This window comes from Pteronotus mesoamericanus, unplaced genomic scaffold (assembly GCF_021234165.1).
Source record: "Pteronotus mesoamericanus isolate MK-2021 breed Mesoamerican mustached bat unplaced genomic scaffold, CSHL_Meso_final contig_74, whole genome shotgun sequence".
NCBI lineage: Eukaryota > Metazoa > Chordata > Mammalia > Chiroptera > Mormoopidae > Pteronotus > Pteronotus mesoamericanus.
In genome coordinates, this window is record NW_026555247.1 from 28,149,335 (window position 1) to 28,172,079 (window position 22,745).

The window sequence follows — 22,745 nt, forward strand, 5'->3', positions numbered from 1 at the left end:
GCTAACATTAGTTTTAGACAAAGTTTTGGCTTCCTCTGCCAAAAAAAGCCTTCAAAGTAGATTATTTTCAAGGTCCTCTGAAAGATGTTGACCTTATGTTGGGTAAAGGTTAAGACATTCATATTTATTGGTCATTCATTTATGCTGGAATTGCATAAATACTGTAACACACCCAAATAATTTAACTTTCATACTTTTGGAGGCTAATCCTAAATCAGCAAAGTAATTCTAGGGCAATGATCTTGCCTATCATCAAATCTATATACTCCAGTCTTCTAGCATGGCCTAAGAAGCTAGCCAAAACCAACAATAAAAAGACTTACTATGGGTGTGTAATAAATCTCTCTCAGTATTAAGAACGAATAGAATTTGTTTCTTTAGAACCATCTTAGAAATAGCTTTATTCTTGCTTGTTAACAAAGAGCAACAATTTACTCCAACCTGCTTCATCAAATCAATTTCATCAGTGGAGTAGTGTTTTTGTCAATAACAAAACCTTTCTGAAGGCACTTAGCAAATACAGGAGTGGCAAAAGTAGGTTTACAGTTGTGAGTAAGCAAAACTGAGCTGTTTCTATTACACAGAAGGTGATCAAAAGTGGTTTACAGTTTTGAGTATCCAGAACAGTTAGTAAAGCTATTGAAATAATCATAACCTGCATGTCTTTTTTCCCAAATGAACAACTGTAAACCTACTTCTGCTCACCTATTTTCCCATATTAACTATAAACCTACTCCGTCCCATCCTGTACGTGTACCTTCGTATTAGAAAAAATTGTTTTCTATATTTGGTGATTTAAAAAATAAAAATGTTCAACAACAGGTAAGAGACCAGAATCTAAGTTGAATTCAGGGTTTTAGTTAAAGTATACAAAGTCATTTTCTATTTTATTTATAATTAACTTCATAGTGGTTATTTGTGGTCAACTACACAAACGTGCAACTAAAAAAATGTAAAACTAGCTAAATGTCTAATTTTACTGGGATGTAACACCATTTAAAGAAAAGGCTAAATTTGGACTGGAACATGAGTGACACATCGAACACTAACAACACATTAAAAAAAACTCAAGAAAGAACACAGGTAGCCGGAAGGGAAACTTTGTACAAGAAAATAAAAGGAAATACTCAATTTTGGATATAGGTAGGCATCTTCCAGTCTAAACTGATGATTACTTGAAAAACACCAAATGAGAATACATTTAAGTTAATGGAAACAAGTCTTTATTAAGTAACTTTTAATATCAGAAAAATAAAACTCTTATAATTCTCTTTACAGCAAATATATAATATCAGTGCTTTGGCCATCTTAAGTTAAAGGCCCTTTATCATAAAATATATGGTTTTAAACTTTACTCAAATTGAATTTATAATCCCTATGACTTCCCTACATATACATAACAAAAGAGTGTAGTAAAATTAGCAAATACTAAACTATATTGATAATTTATCATTCTTAGTTTGTGGTTTTAGAAACAGTACACGCACCTAATATATATGTCAATTCCTTGGCTTATTAGTTGCAGTGTACAATGCAACAAAATACAAAATACATGCTTGGTGAACATTCGTTCATATCTACAAGACGGCAGCTAAAGATTAGGTTTCAATACTGACATTTAACTATCCTACAAGCAATTAGCATTACATCATAATATGCCATCAAGGCAATTTTTTATACTGAAAAAATCAAAATAAAAACCGTTATTTGTAAACTTTTATACGAAATGTAACTCTTCAAGTGGAAATAAAAAATAAAATTTGTCTATTTACTATTCAATACACATAGGATTTCAATTTTTGTTATACTGAGGAAAAAAAAGCTCTTTTTGTGTTGGGAAAATAACGCTTCAAAAAAATAATTAGTAGAAAAACCCACCAGTATAATGTTTTGTCCTGTCAATGCCAGCATAGATTTGGAAATATACTGAGGATGGCATCATAGACATCCACAAGTGAAATGTAAAAGTGTATCTTAAATCTTTCTTTGTGATTGGAAATAGTTTTGAAATGAAGTAAACTGATTGGAGGTCATCACAGCTGCTTTTGTGAATTATGCTAAGGGCATTATTATCCCTCTCTCCCTCCCCCTTCCCTAGATTACTAAAAAATAAAAATATATTTATAATGTGCAAGACAAATATGGATTGAACATAAAATGTTTCACATTTTGATCTAGAGTCTAAAAATTAATCAATAGCTTGATCAGACTAATGAATGGAATGTTCACATCCTCAATTATGAGCCAATACAGGTGAATCCCAAAGCCCTTCCTGAAATGGGAAAACCCAGGTGGCCCTTTCCACATTCTCTGAGGGAGGCAATGGGTAGGAATTCACAATCGACACAATTGCATTCCTGATCCACTGATCATACCAGCTGGGCGAGATGAAGGTCAATGTAGCAGTTTTTTGTCCCAAATTATAACCAGTGATTGAGTAAACTGCCATCAGCCCTATTGTTACCAGTAATTCACAATGCATTAAAAAGTTACTTGTAATCCTGCAGAATTAGGCATAAGTTGTTGTAAAATAAAAAACAAACAAACCTGTTTTGTCAAAACTGGCAGTGTAAAAGAAGGCAGCCCTGGAAGTGTCTGAATCATCTGTAATGCCAAGTACCCTCCATAAACTCTTAATGTGGTTAGGCTTTGGGACCCATTGTTTTGAAATCTTAGACGTATATACTTTTCTCATAGGCTCGCACGACCTATGATTATCTTCACTCCATAGAGTTGAACTTCAGCTTTAGCAATTCTTATACAAGCTATGTCTCTGGGTCTACAGGATAATATTAAGAATTCAAACCAAACTAATAGACAAGAGACCACTTAGGTTTAGTGTTACCATAGCAGCCTTTTATAAGTTTACTAACAACTTTAGCCTAATCCCAATAAAGCCTGATAACAGTCATAAGAATTCATTAGGAAGTTTACTGGGGGTACCATTATACCCATGCCTTTATGAGTCCATATAGAGATATAGTATTTATGTATATATATATAGTTAAGAGTGAATCTGGATTGCCTGAGTAACAGCTGTCTGGCAAACTGGACATGATGGCGTTCTCTTTTCACAGATCTTGTTGGCACATTCCATGCAGAAGAGGTTGTGGCCACATGGAACTAGGGCAGCAATAACTTCATTCTCAAAGCAAATCACACAGTCATGCTTTCGTCTTGATTCTGGAGGTGAGCTAGAGGTGGAACCACCATTGGAAGAGGAGTAACTATTGGTACCATTAGAAAAAGCAGGGATGTATATTGGAAGGCCAACATGGTTGCCTGTACTAGGTGGGTCGCTCCTAACCCTCCGAGCAAGTGGGTGTTCAATGCTCTCAGGAAATGTAGGAGACAGACGAGGAGTAGATGGCTGACTTCCTCTACGCTGAGTCTTCATGTTACCAGAAGGATCACTCCCAAAGCCAGAGAGTGGGTTAACTGGTTCAAATGGAGTCCAGATAGTTTGCGCGGATGTTGGTAAAGAGTCAAAGGCAGGAGAATCAACTGCAAGATCTTCTGAGCCTACAGATGGTAGTGTGTCTCCAAACCAAAAGTTTCCTGTGCTAAATGGGCTTGTTGGACTAAAGTCAGCCAGCCTATTGCTTCCAAAGTAGGAATCTGTGGAACCACTTCCCAGAGAACTGGAACTATCATTTCGATAATTGGATATCATTCTTGCACGGCTAGGAGGAACTGGATTGGAGGAGAGCCACGCAGAGCTAAGAGTGCCACTTTCAAAGCTTACATCGGTACCATTGTAATGGAAATCATTCTCTTCATTCAGCTCAATATAGTTTCCTGTACGCATGGCAATATGCATTTCTATTTCTTCTCGTGCTCGGTCAACATTTTCAGGCATCCCTGTCACTTCAAAGACAGGTTCCTTATCTCTGCTCGGAGTTACTATGTATGTGTGGGTCTGCTGCTGAATTCTTTTAATAGTTGCTCCTTTGGGTCCAACCACTAACCCTACCACACGATATGGGACCCTTACTTGAACAGTGGTTTGGCCGGGCAGATTAGGACTTGACAACCCTCCCAGGGCAGGGCCGTTTTTGTTTCGAGATGCACGAATCATGGAGAAGTGCTCTGCAGCTGACAGGATTTCTCTTTTGGCCATGGCAACATCTTCTTTCCGTCCAGTGACAACAAAAATGGGCTCTTCCCCACGAACCGGTGTCTTGATATATGTGTTTGTCTTGGCTCTCAGTGCTTTAATTTTACAGCCTGTTAGAAAGAAAATATGTCATAAGAATCAACATCTACTTCAATGATACTGATAAAGACAAATCACAAAGCGCTCCTTTCAAGCTAAACTCTGCTCTGGGCAGCTAGAGTGCTCTATACAGGCAAGCTATACCATGAATGGTCTAACCTTCAAAACGTAAGTAGTTTACGACCCTGCAGGGAATTGGTGGCAAAGAAAAACCATTAATGTACATGTCAGACATTTAATATACACTGTCTCATTTAATCTACACAATAAACTTAAGAACTAGACTATTATACTCCTTTTAAACTGCAAAGGAAAATGAAATGCAGAAAAACTGTATCACTTGTCCAAGTTCACAAAGCTAGTAAGTGGCAGAGCCAGGGTTAAACACCTACTGACTTGAAAATCTACCATCATTTTGTTAGTCCAAGAACTCAAATTTCACACAACTATGCCCTATGACTGACGTTCTTTAACTCCCATTTAACTGCCTTATCATTTTACCATTTCTCTTTCCTCACAAAACTCAATTAATGACAACAGCAAAGTGCTCACGGCTAGTAGCCATCTCACTTTTGCTTACATCAATTGAATCTCAGGCTGACTAAGAAGCAGTTGTGTTTATCCTCATCTGTTTATGCTAATTGTATTCATGTGTGAACTAACTGAACTATTACATAATCCAGTGAAATATGAATAAAAAACATATTTGTATGAAAATTCAGTTGGTTATTTTTGAAAAATTCAACTAAGATGAGTACCTTAAAGGGAAAAAAAAATGTGCTGTTGAACTATATATGTATGGGTGAGACAACTGTAAAAGCCTAGGATTAAAAAAGTAACATAGAATGACGTTGCACTCAGTAAAATTCTGGCTAAATTCAAAAGAAACACTGGAAGTTGTACGGAATATGGGCATTGGTTATGTTAAAACATTAAAGACAATATGCACAACTACACGATTAATCATTTTTTGGAGTAATCACCCATACTAGTGCCAACTGTGTAAGATTAGAGGGCTTCAAACTGTAACCTAAAATGTCAAATATAGTACCACAGCAGTTTTCAAAGATCTTAACATGAAGCTTACCAGAATAGATTTATTCCCATGAATATATCATGCTATTCCTAGTTTCTCCAAATAAAGAAGTTAGGTGCTGAAGATACTCATCACAATCTGGGCAGGTCTTTTTCTTAAACTTCCCCTTCTTTTGTTTTCACTCCTTCCCCCAATACACTGATAATGTACTAAAGCTAAGTCTTTATACACATCATTTCTAACCTGGATAATTTACAACACTCCTTCCCCAATAGGTCTCCTTGCCTCGTCTTGCCTCACTTCCATCCATTTTCTTTAGTCCAATGATGTTTTCTCTAAATAAGCACAGGTCACAGGATCACTTTTTTTGCATAAAGAGCTTTAATGGCTCCTCTTTACCTTACGGTAAATAGGGCACACAAGGCCTCTCTTTATCTGGCACCAGAGTACCTCTCTCTGGCTTTGTCTTTTTCCCCATTCCTCACTTCTTCAACTCAGCAGGGTACACCCTCTTATTAAACTCCTATCCATGCTTCTTGCTCCCATGACTAGAATGTTCCTCTGTCCTTGCCTATTTATATTTACCTTGCAGTTCTGACTGCTTAACTCCTGTTAGCCCTTAAGATTTTAGTTTAGATGCCTCATCCTCTAAGGAGCTTCCTCTCCCTTAGGAGTGGTTTGTGTGCCCTTCCAAGGCATTCCCAAAGCACCGAGTGGTTTGACTGTAAGTATATGTCATGGGGTGGCCATACAACATTTGTTGAAACATGGACCACTGTTTTTCTATATAACAATACTGGGCTTTTCTTATACATACTGCTTTGTAGCTAAGCATTTTTTGCTGGGCTTTTCAAGACTTCATATTCTGGCCCCATACTGCTAATCCAACCCTTTCAAAAAGAATTTATATTCTGACTTCAATTATAGCATATTCAACCTACCATGGAACTTTTAGATCTCAACCACAAATGAAGATCTTGTTCCTCTTTCCAACAAACTGCAGAACTTATAAATGGCTGCTTTCTCACTGCTGGATCCTAGGTACCTATCATGAAAACACTTTTAGAGTCAGGTTTGTTCTAACCTGAAGGCTATATTCATTTGAAAAGACTACAACAGGGAAAAATGGCCAAAACCAAAATGCAAGGAAAACACTTAGTGCAGTACCTGGATGAAGTTACAAGAACCAAGGGGAGGGGGTAGTTTGGGGCTATGATGAAATTACTATAATGTGTCAAATATATACTACTGTAAAACACAGAAGTTTTTTTAATAGAGTGCTGCTATAGGTTTACATCTGTAATGAACTATCAGATTAAACTGATAGTGCTACTTCTGAGTACAGGAAAACACTTTATTTGCTTTTGCTCCACAATATGTCAATTGGAAGACCAGAACAATGAAACTTCTATATCTACTTATCTCAGCACAGTAGGTCATGCTTGGGGCCAAGAACTGAGACCACTTCCCACTGGCCCATATGTGACTGATGGAAAGACGTCTAAGAAATTCTGAAAGGAGTGATACGAACATGTAAGCTGATAACTGTTCACATCATACATTCAAGGGAGTTACTGTTGTTACGCTCTGGGCTACAAACAAGGGAAGAAGGCAGTTTGCTAGAATCACATTCCTGACAGAGGGTCCTGCTGGGCAATTTCTATTAAGGACAAAGGGAGAACTGATTAGCCCAAGGATGGCCTCTCTCTACCCTTACTAATCGTGACCATTAGAAAGTTGAATTTAAAAACTTTTCTAAATAAATACTTATGGGACTATAATCAAAGGTCAATTGCATCTTAGTAGAATACTTTAATACCTGGAAGGCATATTAACTAAGAAAATATGCCTAAAGGCACATAGAACACTATCTGGATTATGGCTGGAACTAATTAATAGGTGTTTAATATATGGCTTATTAGGCAGACAGAAAAACGAATGTTTTGAGCATTGACCACTTTTGAGATAAGGGAGTAAGGTAGGCCTCACACTACTCAAAAGGGTCATGTGCTTAGGTTTTACACATCAGGGAAAAGTGGCAACAGAAAGATAGCTCCTTTTAAGCTACTGCCAACAAAAATGTAAGTATTTCTTCTCTCTCCTAAATTTTTTAAGATAGTTTTAACATGGTAGCCTGAACTCAGGTTAGGACTACAAGAAAACCTCATCAATCATAATATTGTTTTACAGGAACACAGATTTGCTAGAATATATGTACATTCTAAAGTTGGGGATGATTTGAATAGGCAGAGTTCTAATTAAGTGACACAAATGAAAGGAGAAAAGTTTGTTTTATTAATTTTCAAGTGGAGATAAACAGTTTTTGAGTACTTTAGACTGAGTTTGTATTTGAAAATTCAAAGATACTGAAAAAAAATCATAAAAGAATATATAATCTCACAGTGGTATAAAATGCAGAAGCTATGAGTAACGATAAATTAGATTGTGCTTTTAAAAAAATTGCTGCATTACAAAAGTCATTCCTAACAAGGTTAAAACATTTACAACTCATATCAGAAATAGCTAATTTTTCTCTTACACACATACTTCACCCTACATATTAAAACACTAAAACCCAACAGAAAAATAGGTAAAAGAAACACAGAAAAAGAAATATATGTGTCTCTGAACATAAAAATTCCCATTTTCATGTGGACTGAGGTATTTTTCACCTAAGACTGTCAAATATCAAAAACAGTGCTAAGAAGGAATGGGCACAAAACCCTCATATTTAGCTATCCTATCAAAATTACAACTGCAGGTATCCTTTTGCTCCTACAACTTCACTTGTAGAATTGATTCTGCAGAAATACTTGCAGAGGTACAAAATGATCTTTGTACTATGTTCCTCACTTATGATTTATATTAGTGTGAGTCTGTAAAGCTATATAACAGAATACTATGCAGTTATAAAACTGGCTGACTTATGGGGACCAGGTAGAAGGGAGAAAATTTTCCTTGTATGCCATTTTTCAAAAAAGTGTTGAGCCATACAAATATATTAGTTTTTCGAAAAATTATGATTAAATTAGACCAGTTTAAAAAATTAAACATTAAGAAATGATACATTTTATTAGACTTAGCATATAATGAGGCTTTTGGCTAGTACTGAGATTATTTTAAGTTGTATAAACAGCAGGGTAAATGATTTCATATCCTCAATGCTGAACAAGGCTTTTTATTTCTAAGATATAAGGACTAACAATTATTTTCTTACAACTACAAATAAAAAAACCAAACATTTGACAAGAGTTATAAGAGCCTGCATTGAGGTTAAGAACTAGAATTGCATCAGCTCTCAGAGTTGTAGTTTTTATTTTGATTTGGAAGTAAATTCCCCAAATAAGAAGTCTCCAATTTACCTCCCTGGTGTAGGAGGAACCCATTTCTCCTTTCGGTATCACTGTGGCTTGGGGCTGCGTTTCACCTTAAAACCCTTAAGCTGGAGCCAGAATTCTGGTCCTCTCACTTGCCAGAACACCAAAGGTCCTGCTTTGCTTCTCCAGTGTCAAGAGTGTCTCCCACCAGCTGCCTCAGCAATTAACAGGAAAGGTCCTTTGTGGCTGGGGGAGGAGTTGAAAGAAGAATTGAAAGAATAGTATCTGTATCTTCAGTGTTTCTCAAACTATGGTGGGTTTGCAGTATCAACTTAATGGGTTGAAATCAGCATTAAAACCTCCCCCGCTCCAAAACAAGAACTCAAAGTGTTACAAATATTTCAGTAAAATATGTGTACAATGGGCTTCAATGTAAAAAGTTCTTTTGCTTGGTTGGGGTTGGGGGTGGGGCTGGTGGTCACAATCAGAAAAGTGTGAAACTCTACACTGGGTCATCTTTAAGGCCACTTTTTAAATCCATTCAACATGTGGAATGATGTACTTGTTATAACACAAGAACCAGATGTAGAATTACAGTCTGCAATGTAGATGTAATTATGGTTCAAATCAATTCACCTTAAAAGAGGAGGATTATCCAGATTGGCTGGGTGGGCCTGCCCTAACCATGATTCCGTGAAGGTTTTCTCCAGCTGGTCTTAGTAGTCAGAGAGATGTGCTCTGGCTAGCCTCGAAGAAAGCAAACAATCCATGCTGTGAACTGCCTATGTTCACAACGTGGCCACTAGGAGCTGAGAGCTAGATGGAAAATGGAGGCTTTGCTCTAGGAATCTTTGGTTAAATTTTACTTATTACCTGCTTTAGTTTTCTAATGCTGCCAAAACAAGTTACCATACACAGTGGCTTCAACACACCAGATTTTTTATTTTACAATTCTGTAGATTGTGACATGGAGCGCAATAAGGCTAAAAATCAAGAGGCTGGCATGACTGTTCCTTTGTTGCTGAAGGGAGATCTATTTCCTTCAGGTTACTGGCAGAATTTAGTTCTTTACAGTTACAGGACTGAGCTTCCCATTTCCTTGCTGTCAGCGGAGGGCCACTTCCAGCTTCTACAGGCCACCCGCATTCCTCGGCTTGTGTCCCCACTGCCCCCGCACCCTGCCCCATCTTCTGAGCCGGCAATAGAGGATCTCATGTTCACATCTCTGACTCAGTTGGGAAAGGATTCTGCTTTTAAAAGACTCATGTAATTACACCAGGCCCACCCAGATGATCTCAAACATCCTCTGAATCTCAAGGTCTATGCTCCATGTACACAGTCTGTTTCTGGGGGATGAGGGTGTTGGCATCTTTGGGAGAAGGGGATTTATTCTGCCTACTACATTACCATTTTTCCAACCCTCCAGTTATTTTTCCCTTTCTTCCAAGTCCCTGGCTTTTGAACCAAGAAATGGATGTATTTTGCTCATGAAAACTTTAAACCCTAACCCAGGGCAGTGGCTAGACACAGGGGGTCAGGAAAAGTATGGGGATCATAGACATTAGAACAGGGGGATGGGATTGAGCTAAAAACCAAAATATAGGTAGAAAAGAAAAACATAAGTGATCATATTGACAAAAATTGTTTATGTTGAGAGCTTAGTAAAAATTTGGTAGGAGATGCACAAGTCAGTAAAAACTGGCCACCACTTGTCCTAAGGGCTTTTTTTTTTTTTTTTTTTGCCTAGGTGTTCCTAGCTAAACCACTCCTTCTCCAGTCCAAGAACATTCATTCACCAATCATGAGAAAATGGATCAGTCCCAGTAAGGGCACCTGCCTGTGTTGTAGGTGGGGTCTCCAGTTGGCGATGTGCAAGAGGCAGTCTTATGCTTAAGCTTACCTATTCAAATATTAAATTTCCTAGAAAGGTGCAGTGGCTGGTTTGAAATGATAAGCTCATAATCAGTTGAGGAAACAGTCATGTAAGCAATATTGATACAATTGCTTTACAGAAAATAGAGTGGGAGCACAGAAAAGGAGATGACTTTATTCCTACAGTAAATGAAAGAAGGCTTCAAAAGCATTTGAATTTAGGCTTAAAGAAAGATGGTAAGAAGCAGAGGGAGGTTCAAGGGCCAAAGCAGGCATTCAAGAATACAAGATGGCAGTCAGGAAACTACACCTGGCTTGGTATTGTGGTAGCTTCAAGTGACTAGAGGGTAGAAGGCTCAATTTGGTAGGTGCAAAGAATCTGTTTTATTGTTTTAAAGAAAGAAGCCCCAAATATTATATGAAGTGTTGCTGATTTTTGACAAAGAGAATATTGTTTTCTAGAAGTTAAATTCATTGTATTTTTTCATTCATTTCATAAATTAGCTATACAGTGTTAAATGATGGGGCAAAGTAGGTTTACAGTTGTTTGTATAGAAAATACAATAATTAATAAATAATAATATGAGAATAAACTGTGTTTTCTGTACTTACAACTATAACCCCACTTTTGCCACACCTGGTATATAAGGGATTGAAGAAAGCTAAAGCTCTTACACACAAACACCAAAACTGCGTGATGTATTTTCATGTTCAGCCATTCTTTGAGTATACCTTTCTTCAAAAATCCACCCCCCCCCACAAGCAGTTTTGCTCTGAAAGGGAAAGAATCCTATTAGGAAATCAGTGTACACACATACTTTAATAAAAAGGAGAAGGGGGAGTGAAACTCCTTGAGAAATTCTTTTTAACTTCCAGATAATAACTCCTTGGCCTAATACTAACCCCTACCTCTCTTCTCCCCATTAAGTGGCTATAACCTACCTTTTCCCAGACTGTATCCTCTCCTACATATGCCTTGTTCTGCTTCTATCTCTGCTCAGATATTTCCCTACATAACCCAGAACCCCCTCCTAGCACCACCCACCCCCTCACATCTTCTGAGTAACAAACACGGCCATTTGGAAAGATGAGAGTGTATGTGCAAACTCAAGAATAACACAAACACAGGTATAAAACTCTTATTACCACACTACGACATATGAATCTTCCAAGGTCCAGTTTAAGGGAAACGATGTAAGGAGCACAAAACTGATTATCTGCAGGACTGTGTTCAAACCTGTCACCAGTTACCCATGGTTTCAATGTTAGGTCATTCAACCTCAAGGTCCTTTACAATTGCTTATTTTTTGTGGATCACCTTACCTCTTCTTTAAGATACCACATTTCACATACATATATCTATTCCTCCCTCCTTAAGAAAAGGTATGTTGAGTAGCAGTTGGAAACACCAGATTTTGGATAGACCATCAGCTTTATGAACTTTAACAGGTTATTAAACCTTTGTCTCTTTCATGGGTGAGGAATTATGATTAAAGACACTCCTTCACTCGGTTGTTGCAAGGACAAAATAAAATAAAATAACGTATTAAAAATGCTTATTATTGTACAATGCCTGTTATTCAAGTAGGTACACAGTAAAGGGAAGCTTTTTAGATCTACCCCACCCTATTACTTAAAGTATTTCATGAGTAAACTCAGACAATATGCTTAACTATTAAATAATAAAAATTTGTAACATTACTTTTCAGTTTTCCAAACTCTCCTATTTATATTCTCATTTAATTATCTTTAATAGAGTGCTTTAGGAAGAGCAGGAAAGAGCTTAACTGAATGGTTCAAGATCTCCCAGTTGGAGAGTCAGATCTCAAACCCAAGATAGCTTAATTCTTCAGTCCTCTCATTAGGCATACTATTTTACTCTAAAAGCAGTAAAGAAACGTATTATTTCATTTTTCATGGTATGTTAGAATCAATGAAGGGGGTCATATTATTTAATGATTTTATATAAAATAAAGTCCTCTACGCCCTGGAAATAGCATAGACCGACTATCCAGATCTTTAACTTTATAAGGGACTCAATCAATCTCAGTATTATTAATACAACATTAAAAAAAATTATTTTGATTAGCAATGCAGTGTATTCCTCAATCACAATATAGAAATAACAGCTTTCCACTCTAGGGTTCAAGTGTGCATCTTCAAGCTCTTCTAGTCGAAAAAAAATTTTTTTGTTAGAAATTAATGTGATTTTCGTTTTGATTATTACCAGTATTTATACAGACATCAAATACCTCAAATCAATTAGCATCTGCTGCCCTTAAAACCAAAGTCCCCAACAACTTGAGGTTGACTGGCTGCTTAGGCAAAGAGTTAGAGATAAAGCAAGAGGGAGGAAAACCCTAATTACTGCAATATGTAAATTAAATAATAAAATGGTAAATTTCTAATCCAACAATTCAGTTCATTAAAACAACAGTTTCTACTTTGTTTCAGGCACTTTGACATTAAGGATGCAAAAATGACTAGGATTCAGTTCTCCCCTCACTGACTTTTATCAACTTCAAGTACCAAAAGGATTTGGTGTCTACACATGTTCATGTACCGATAATGATCTGTCATTTTCTTTTTTTTATACAGTTGGTTGCTGATGTGGTTAAGCTTTTCTACTTCCTTGCTGACTTTATATTTGCCTGTTCTACCACTTGTTAAGGGTTGAGGTCTCCAATTCTATTAGTCTGAGACTCTGAGTAAGTTATTTATTATTTCCATAGATCTGTTTACTTATCTGTACTGAAACAAGAATAGATCAAATGAGATGATGTACCTCCTGACACACTTAAATGTTTGCTGTTATTAAAAAATTAAAATCAAATGAATCAGTTTTCCATACAAAGTTAAAAACATTTAAAGAATATAGCTCGTAAAGATAAAATTTATTTGTGAAAAGCCTGTTAAGATATCATAAACCTTACAAAATTGGGATGAGATATGTTGAAGTCAATTAACTGGGAATTTGAAAACTGATTCTTTTGTATGATTTTAGGAACTCTGTGGACAAAAATAAGAGCTATAAGAGATAATCTAGTTTAATCTCATTTTACAGATGAGAGAAAACTGAAATTCAGAATTGCCTAAAGTTATTAACTAGTGACTCCTAAATATACCATTCTCTCAACCTCCCTTATTTTCCTAGTTGGTTTTGAGCGGAGAACTCCCTGCATATACAAGGTATTTTTAAAAATAAAGGTTAAACTAAATCTAAAATCCCCTGTTTATTTCACCTCTTTAGTTAAGAGCACTGAAATAATTTTTAAAAGGGTTCATATTTTGCCTTTCATTCACTAAAGCTGCAATAACCAGAAGAGGGTATAAATTAGAGATGAAAGGCAGAACAATTTTCCTAACTGGGGATTTTTAAATTAGGTTTATACCCTTTAGAGGATGTTAATAGAAGCCTTAGAAATACCTCTGTGGGTACCATATAATGAATTAAATTCATTTGTAAAGTAATTCTCTTCCAGACTAGCTCAGCTGTTTACCATTTACATTTCAAAAGCTGATTTTAAGTAAATTTGAAGACACTGTAAACTTTTAAAAAATATAATGTAGATTATAAGGTTACTTTATACTGGTAACCTTTTGAGGACATATTCTAATTGTTTGCAACAATTCCCTCTCTACTCTCCTCTAACTATGCTCAACACTAACCAGTTTCTGTTTATCTTCAACTACACCAGCAGTTTTCATTAAAGAATTTTATTATTTTAAGGCCTAATCTTATTATTTCATGATATAACTTTACTTATGGTTTTTGCTTATTGAACAAAGGCAACAAAACCATGCCCACATGAATTGTTCTTAAATCCCAAACACTGGTATGAAAGAGGTGCCACAGTTATGGTGTGAAACTTAAATTCTCAAAACCAGTCATGAAATAAAGACTTGAACTTGAATGCTATTCAAACAGCATCAGGCTATGCATAATTCAATTTTACAGTTGGGTTTGGTAATATAGCATTAGAAAGTTATTATAAAGGCTTAAATATCAAGATTTTATCTTTATAAATGTCTATATGGTACCTAATGGTAACATGGGAAAAAGTTAAAAGCAAACTCACAAATTATGCTATCTAAACCATTCATGAAGCATTAAGATGCAGTTTAATAAAAATAACTTTAGCATACTTAAACATCAATGGGGTTCTAAAATCCAATATCCACAATTTATCCAGAGTTTCCTAAAGGAGTTTTTAAACTGCAGAGTTTTTAAGCTTTCCTGTTTAGTATCTGATGAACATTATCTATTTTTTCTATTTTGAGTTTAATTTTCTAAATAATATTATTTATTGATTGGGGGAGGGAGGGAGAAGGGGGAAAGGGGGAGGGGGGGCGGGAGGGGAGAGGGGAAAGGGGAGAGAGAGGAGCAGAGAGAGAGAGAGAAACAGAGGCATTTGCTGCTCCACTCTTATGCATTGATGCTCTGACTGGAGAATGAACCTTCAAGCTTGGTGTATCAGGATGATGCTCTAACCAACTCAACTACTCAGCCAGGGCCATTTTGAGTTTAATTCTAAATTACAAATGCTACATGACATAAATTACATTTCAAAAAATCCTTGAGCAATCACACAGATTAAAAAATAATGCTGTGACAGTTGTCATATCTTTGACCAATATTCTGGCTCTCTCCTGTGGCCCATGGTTGTAATGCACTTTCCTGACCACTTGAAGTTAGGTATGGCCAGACGAATTGCTCTGATCAATGAAACATTTACAGATTTGATCATTATTACCACCATGGCTAACATTTAAAGACCAGCACGTGCTATGCTACTTTCTCTTATCCCTCTGACACAAGGGAAGAGATCAACCAACACTTGAAATGGTGGTTGCTCCACTGGCCTGTGTCCCCGAATGACTAAAATGAGCAGAGCCTTTGTGAATAAGAAGTAAACCTTTGTTGCCCTGACTGGTGTGGCTCAGTGGGTTGGACATGGTTTTGCAAACTGGAAAGGTCACTGGCTCAATTTCAGGTCACAGCACAGGCCTGGGTTGCAAGCCTGGTCCCCTGCCTGGGGCAAGGGAGAGGCAACTGATGGATGTTTCTCTCCCTCTCTTCCCCTGTCTCTAAAAATAAGTAAAATCTTAAAAGAAAAAAAAGAGAGTAAGGAAGGAAGAAAGCAAGCAAGCAAGCTAACTAGCTTTGTTGCTTTAATATTGAGATGTTGGGGTTCTTTGTTATCACAGCATAATTTAAGCCTATCTGGACAGAAGTGCATTCTAACAAGCATTCAGACATCCGAAGGTTCTAGTTCTATCACATGAGAAGAATACAATGGGTGAAACTGCTAAGCAAACCACAAAAAGGTGAATATGATTAAGCAGAGAGGCTCAAATTAATTTCAGATTTAACTGAACAAAATTAATATGTGCGTATCACTTACAGTTTCACGTATATCAATTTATTTGTGTATCATTCAGAATCTCTTGATTACACCCAGCTAGAGGAATCTGAAGCCTGCGGAGATTAAGTGACTTGTCCCAGATCACGAAGTGAGTTATTGGCACAGAGTAATCACAATTTAGGAATTTTAATTTCTGCTTTCTGGCTCATTCCAAAATACCACAGATGAGAAGACTTTTTAAGGGCAATTGGGATAATTTATACAATATGTATGTTTTACATTCTAAAACATTTTTGTATTCAGTTTAAGGCAAAGTTATTAAAGTCTTTAAGTTGTAGAAAGATCAAGTTCATTCAAAATCAAATCCACAAAATATTAAGCACCATGCTATATCTAAATGTCATCTGAAAACTTAAGATGTAAAAGGAACTACCTAGAATTCCAATCCATAAACATTGTTGAAATTTTTCTAAATAAAAATCTCTAACAATAAGAATTCTCAAATACTTGACTCCCTGAATCATTTTTAGGTTGTTGGTAATGGACGGTAAGAAATATACCCTTGATTTACCACTTTATATTCCATTTCCTCCCTAGTGAATTAAAATAGTTCATTAGCAGAGTAAGGCAGGAAGAAAAGGCAGTATACTCCCCACAATTTGCAAAACAATTATAACTGAACCTTTCCCAATGGTCCCAGAGCTACTACATTTATCAACTAAATTTAAATTTTAAAGCCTAAAAAAGCTTCAATATTTAATTTTTATAGCTAGTGTGTATATACACAAAAATTAACCTTTTGAACTAAAAATGACAGTAAATTTTTATTTAGACACAGACCCAGAATGTCAGAATGACAACTCTGACTTCTGAGTAGTAGAGGTATCAAAATTTTTTAAAGTTAATTTGGATAGTGATATTTTAGGTTATGTATACTAAAAATACAATATCCCCAGTTATGATTATGTCAGAAATTGACCCAAAATATTGACTTTCTGAAGCAGGATGCTTCAGTACTGAGGAAACAGTGTAGAGTGAGACCTTTATTTCTGATGTCGATCATACTGCATCTGTAAAATGGGGGACAACTGCCCAGCATGGTTAAATGGCACCAGTAAAGCATTTAACATACCTGGCATAAAAAAAACCAATAATCCCTCCGCCTCCACTTCCACGAAAGAAAGAGAAACTGTGCTTTAGCATTTTTTTCCCTTTTATTGATTCCAGAGACAGGGGAAGAAAGGGAAAAGGAACATCAATTGGCTGCCTCCTGCATGCGCTTGACTAGGACTGGACCCACAATCTAGGCAGGTGTCCTGATGGGGAATTGAATAGGTGACCTTTTCCTGGCAGAATGAGGCCCAACCAACTAGACAGGGCACCTTAGCATTATTCTGAAACTCTTTCTCCTCATAAAATGTGTTATTTCTTCTTGAATAGGGAGTGTACGTATAACGAGACTAAGCCTTTTCATTTTCTCCTGGACAAACATGCACATAACTTATTTCAGTTGTGTTATAACTTGGTTCCACCCTATGAAACCGGAGACAGAGTGGCTAAATAAAGAAAATCATTTCCCAAAAGGGTCTAGCTCAGTGATAGCCCAAGCAGGGTGCAAGGAAACCCACTGGAGTGCAGAAAAAAAATAGACTCCAATTTCCATTTTTCCATAAACCTCTTTAAAATCGTTTTATGTTTTATAGTGTATAATATATCAGCATACATACAAAAGTATCAGACAATGGGAGTACAAGTTTAAATTCTTTTGACAAGGGGCACAATAAAAAAAAGCTGGAGATGACTTTTCTAGACTATGAGGCTAGAAAACACACATACACAAAGTCACTAATGAAAGTAGTTGAAGACAATATTTTCTTCAACAGTGACACTAGACCTTGGCTTATAAGTCTTTTAAAACTACTTTCATGATCCCGATATTTATTTATAATATAGTTAAGAATGGGTATACGAGGCCTGTGAGGAAAAAGTCCAACCATTGTCAACATAACAAGAACAGTTAGTGTGACATCAATGTAACTTGGCAGCCAAGGAAAGTGGACTGAACGTGCATCTGTGAACAATGACGACTTCACTGTACTAGTCAGCTGGGGCAGTAGACACCGCTGAGTGATCATGTGTACTGTGTGGCTGTCACATTCAAAATGACTGAGCAAGTAGAGCAACGAATCTGCATCAAATTTTATGTTAAGCTTGAACATTCCTCCACAAAAACTATGTGAATGATTCAGAAGGCCGCAGCTATGGGCAACTGGTGATTGGCTGCTTTGTCACAACATGATACCCACTCATGCACATCTCACGTCTCCTACAGTTTTTTGTTAAAACATCAAATCACCCAGTGACTCAGCCTCTCTAAAGCCCGTATTTGGCATCCTGTGACTTCTTGGTTTTCCCCCAAAACTAAAATCACCTTCAAAAGGAAAGGTGAAATCACATCAAAAGGATTTCAGACCTTTGATGAAATTCAGGAAAATACTTCGGGGCAGCTGATGGTGACTGGAATAACTGTGTGAGGCCCCAAGGTGCCTACTCTGATGGGGACTGAGGCATCATTGACCTCTGCACAATGTTTCTTGCATCTTGTATGTTCTTCAATGTCTCCATTTTTCAGACCACATGGGTGGACACTTTCTAGACAGGACTCTTAGTATTGTTCTACTTTAAACACTTTTTAGTCTAACTGGCTGGATATCAATGACTGCAAATTGGAACAAAGTCCCTTGCCTTAAATTTAATCTATTAACCACTGTGAATAGGTCTTGCAAATACTGTATTTTTTTTAAGTTAAGTCTTAAATCTGTTAGGTTTACTTTTGATGTCTATATTCTAAAGCTTGATTACCAATAAGCCTCTTTGGTTTGTGGCTTTATTTTACAGTATTGTTGGTTTAAAAATGAAACGTACTTTAAAAAATGGGACCAATTTAACATTTGTGAACAACTATACACAACTGGGAGTATAAATATGAGGTCAACATTGCCAACTTTCATCACTAGTAAAAGCAGTGGTTTGTTTTCTTGAAAGACACTGGAACCAGAGGCCATCTAAATGAGTTGCTAGTCTATATGACTCAGAATTCCATTTGTCCTACTGTTTGCTTTAGAGCTCAAGTCATAAATGTCTCCATCTGTGACATACTTATTTCCAAAACCAATTAAGAGATGTCAAACAGAAAATTATGACTTCAGGTAATGAATAAAATGGAAGGAATAGATAATTCTTAAGAATGAAAATTTAGTTGTCTAAGGCAAACAAAGTGAACGATTTGCCCTGTTTATTCACTTACAGGGAAAGGGAAATTATCACACTACAGAAGGATGCAAACATTAGATGTCGCTCAGTTCTCCTATAGGAGTGGGAAAGTACTTTACAGGTTTTATCACTGTGCTGCTGAGGAATGAGGGGGGGCACAGAGGGGCCAGTGATCTAGTTGAGCGGTTCTGAACAGCAAAGGGCAACACTTTCCGCTCTTAAGATAAGATAGGACGATGACATACTTTTAACAGTACTGTGAATTCTGGGAAAATATTAAGTGCAAAAGGAACAGTCAGCAATTTGTCTCCATGTCCTAAGATACAGATTCACACTTCCTTATTAATCAATAACCAATAAAATAAAGTTTATCTGCAATTTAATAGATAGTACGAAATAAAAACTTAGAATGAATTCAGTTTACTTTTAAGTAATGGATTTGTATAGAGATAACAGTTTGTGAAATTAAGGACCATTTTATAGTGCTTTAAAGGGTCTAATAAAGAGAAGGAAATATTTGTATTACACCAAATATACAAAAGATGTCATTACCTTGTCCCTTAGTAAAACTGGCAGGTAAATGTTCTTTGTTATTCTAAACTGTCATAAGCACACTTGCAGCCTGTGCTAAGGAAGTGGCATCCTAGTATAGTGATAAGGGTTTTTTTGCCTTAACTCACACCTTCAGGGTCCCTTTTCACCACTCCCCTTTAAAGATCCTAAATATGGAAAACAACTCCCCCTCCCGCCCCCAAATGCAACTTTCCAATCATACCTAGAGACTATTCCTCCACACCTTTCCTCACATTGTTCCTCAGCCTTCCATCTCCATTTCTTGAAGTCCCGACCCTTCTCTAAGGCCTTCCAGGGCTGATGTTCTCAGATGTATGACTTTTGTTTGTTCTACATTACAGTTAGTGCCATTAACTCACTACACATTAATAGAGCCATTCCACTGTTTGTTAGACTACTAGATTTCAATGGCAGCAACTCTGAATCAACCTTACATTCTCATCTGCCTTAAACTCCATGCCGGGCAAAATTCAAGCTTGATACATAGCAATTCCTCGACGTTCTTAACTGCATGGCCAACTCATTCTGCATCCATAAACTGAGATGTTACAATTTTTTCCTATGGAAGGGAAACAGTTCTCTTCTTGATTAGTATTAAGCAGTGCAAAACCTCAAACCAGACATGCAAAAGTTATTTACCAAACTATAGTGCCTTTAAGTCCCAATCATCAGGAGGTCTAAAATAAGCTATCTCCTCTATCCAGATTTCAGATAGATTTTTTTTCTTATTAAAATCCTAGAAATAAGAAATGAGCCAACTCTGATATTTGAAACCACCATGTCAACAGACCTTATTTATGTGTACTTTAGACCACTTGGGAAAGATGAGATCACTTAAGCAGCAGCGCCATCATTTCTTTTTATTTGACCCCAACACTGTTTTCGACCTAACAGCAAAGAGACAAGCATCAGCCAGGCCAACTCATATTGAAATAAGGCAGCTGCAAGTTGTATTTAATAAAGGGAAAAAAGCTACACTAGAGCGCTGGACCTTCCCTAAAAATGTCGGATACAGAGGTACTTTGGGCATCCCCTTCCCCCACCTTCGCAAATCTACTGGAATCTGAGACATAGGTCCTTTGTCTGAACAATGTGGGAGGAGTCTGTCTGCAGTGCTGGTGCGCTGGCAAGTGAGGGAAAGAATTTACAAAAACCGGTATAAATGCATAAAGTTCCTTAACTCAACTACCTTACTGGTCAATTTTTCTTCATCGTGGATACTAAAGTGTACTAAAAGGTAGCCACTGTGTCTTTTCGAGAGTTAAAATGCATCAAAGAAATACAGTTAAGATCAACAGAGAGTTAGGCTGCACTTCAAAAGCTAAGTTTCTGAATAGCGGAGGGGCGGGGGGCGATGGTGGTGAAACCCCCCACTAGAACATCCCCTTCCCTCTCGAAAGAACTCTTTCTTCTACAAGCCTCCATTTCTGTCAGTTTCTTCATCTGAACAAGCTATTGTAAGGGGAACTGAGTGCTTTTACAGGCAGTCTGGGAGCAAACTTGCAATCTCGGCGCTTTCCGTGCACAACACCGAATGCACAATCGACTCGACCTTTTACCACCTCACTGAGGTTTTTGGTCCCACGCCAGTCTGGTGTTCCACGAATACAGCCGAGTAAAGTGAACACCGCCGGATTCAGTGGCTAGAGAAACTTAACACCTTTTATCATGCAAAACGAGCGGAACACCGTGGGTTTTCGAAAGGTGACCCACCTCCTCTCGTCGACCCTCGGCTCCTCCCAGACCCCTTCGCGGTGGACTTGGGGAACTCGCCAGGTTCGGGTTTTTTTTTCCCGTTTCAAGCTCTTCTCTTTTGCCTCTCCACCCACGCCCGGGGCCATGCCCAGATAAAGCCCTCTCCCCGCACTCACCCTGGCGACCGACAATCTCAGCGACATGCTCGGAGCTGGGCACCGGGACGCACTCGGTGGTGTTGACGCTCTTCCTCCGCAGCAGGGCCGTCTGCTCCCCGTTCAGGCCGGCCGCCGCCGCCCCGCAGCCGCCGGGGCCGTAGGCGTGGGACAGCATCGCCGCCATCATGCCCTGGGCATCGTCCCCTCCGTAGAGCACCCCCGCCGCCGCGGCCGCCTCCCGGGCCTCGAAGCCGGCGGCGGGCAGCAGAACCGACCCCAGGGACCCGCCCGGGATCGGCTGGGTCTGGGAGGCGGCGGCCGCGGGCGGCGACAGCAGGAGCAGCGACGGTCGATCCTCCTCCTCTGCCTCCTCCAGCTCCTCCTCCTCCAGCAGGTCTCCGTCCAGCTCTGCTTCCTCCCCCTCCTCGTCCTCCTCCAGTTCCAGCTCGGCCGTCTCAGGGGCCCCAGGGCGGCCGGGCGGAGTCCGCTCCTCCGGAGACAGCCCCGCCGCCCGCCGGGCCTGGCCCTGCGCCGCCGCGGCCCTCAGCGCTGGAGCGCCGGGCTCCGCCGGGCTGGGGTCGTCGAGGCCTAGGGCGGCCAGGTGCTCCCTCAGCAGAAGCCCGTCCCCCTCGAGTTCCGGGCCGCCCGCGGGCGGCGGCAGCGGCGGCGGCGGGGGCGGCTGCGGCAGGGGGGCCGGGGCCGCCGCCAGGGCCAGGGCCGCGGAGCTGCCGCTTGGCATCGCGGCGGCGCGCTGTCAATGGCGGCGGCGGCGGCGGCGGCGGCCGGGTCAGGCGAGACGGGCGGCGAGCCCCATGGCGGGCAGGGCCCGGGCCCTGTTCAGCGCGCAAACACCTTTCCTTTGGGGAGGTGGCAGGGCAGGCGACCCGGGCTGAGGAGCGCCAGGTCCGCCCGGAGAGCGGAGAGGGCGGGGTGGAGGGGCTGGGGTAGGAGGTAGAGGTAGGTAACTAGGGTGGGTGGGTGGGGACGGCAGCGGGGCGGGCTGCTGGAGGTGGCAGCGGCTCCCCTCTCAGGGTTTCTTTTGTTTCATGGCCTTAACCAGCCCCCGGCGCGCGCGGCGGCGGCGGCGACGCCCCACGCCGCTCTCAGAATGAAGCCCGCTCGTCTGATTGGGCGCTTTTAATCTCTGGGAGTCCGCCCTCTCTTCCCCGCAGCCTTCTAAGTCCTTTCCCTAGCCCCCACCCCCCCAACCCTCTTCTCGGGCCCCGCCCCGCTCCTCCC

General features: G+C 39.2%; 1 protein-coding gene across 1 annotated transcript; it reads right to left on the reverse strand.

Annotated features, from left to right (window-relative positions):
* Window positions 1-1,268: 1,268 nt before the first annotated feature.
* MEX3C (mex-3 RNA binding family member C) lies at window positions 1,269-22,245 on the reverse strand. Its single transcript, XM_054583673.1, has 2 exons — window positions 21,525-22,245; window positions 1,269-4,227 (listed from the first exon to the last, which is right to left on the reverse strand). Exons 1-2 carry the CDS (start codon window positions 22,243-22,245, stop codon window positions 3,005-3,007), a joined length of 1,944 nt encoding a protein of 647 aa, XP_054439648.1. The 3' UTR covers window positions 1,269-3,004.
* Between the last annotated feature and the right edge of the window lie 500 nt (window positions 22,246-22,745).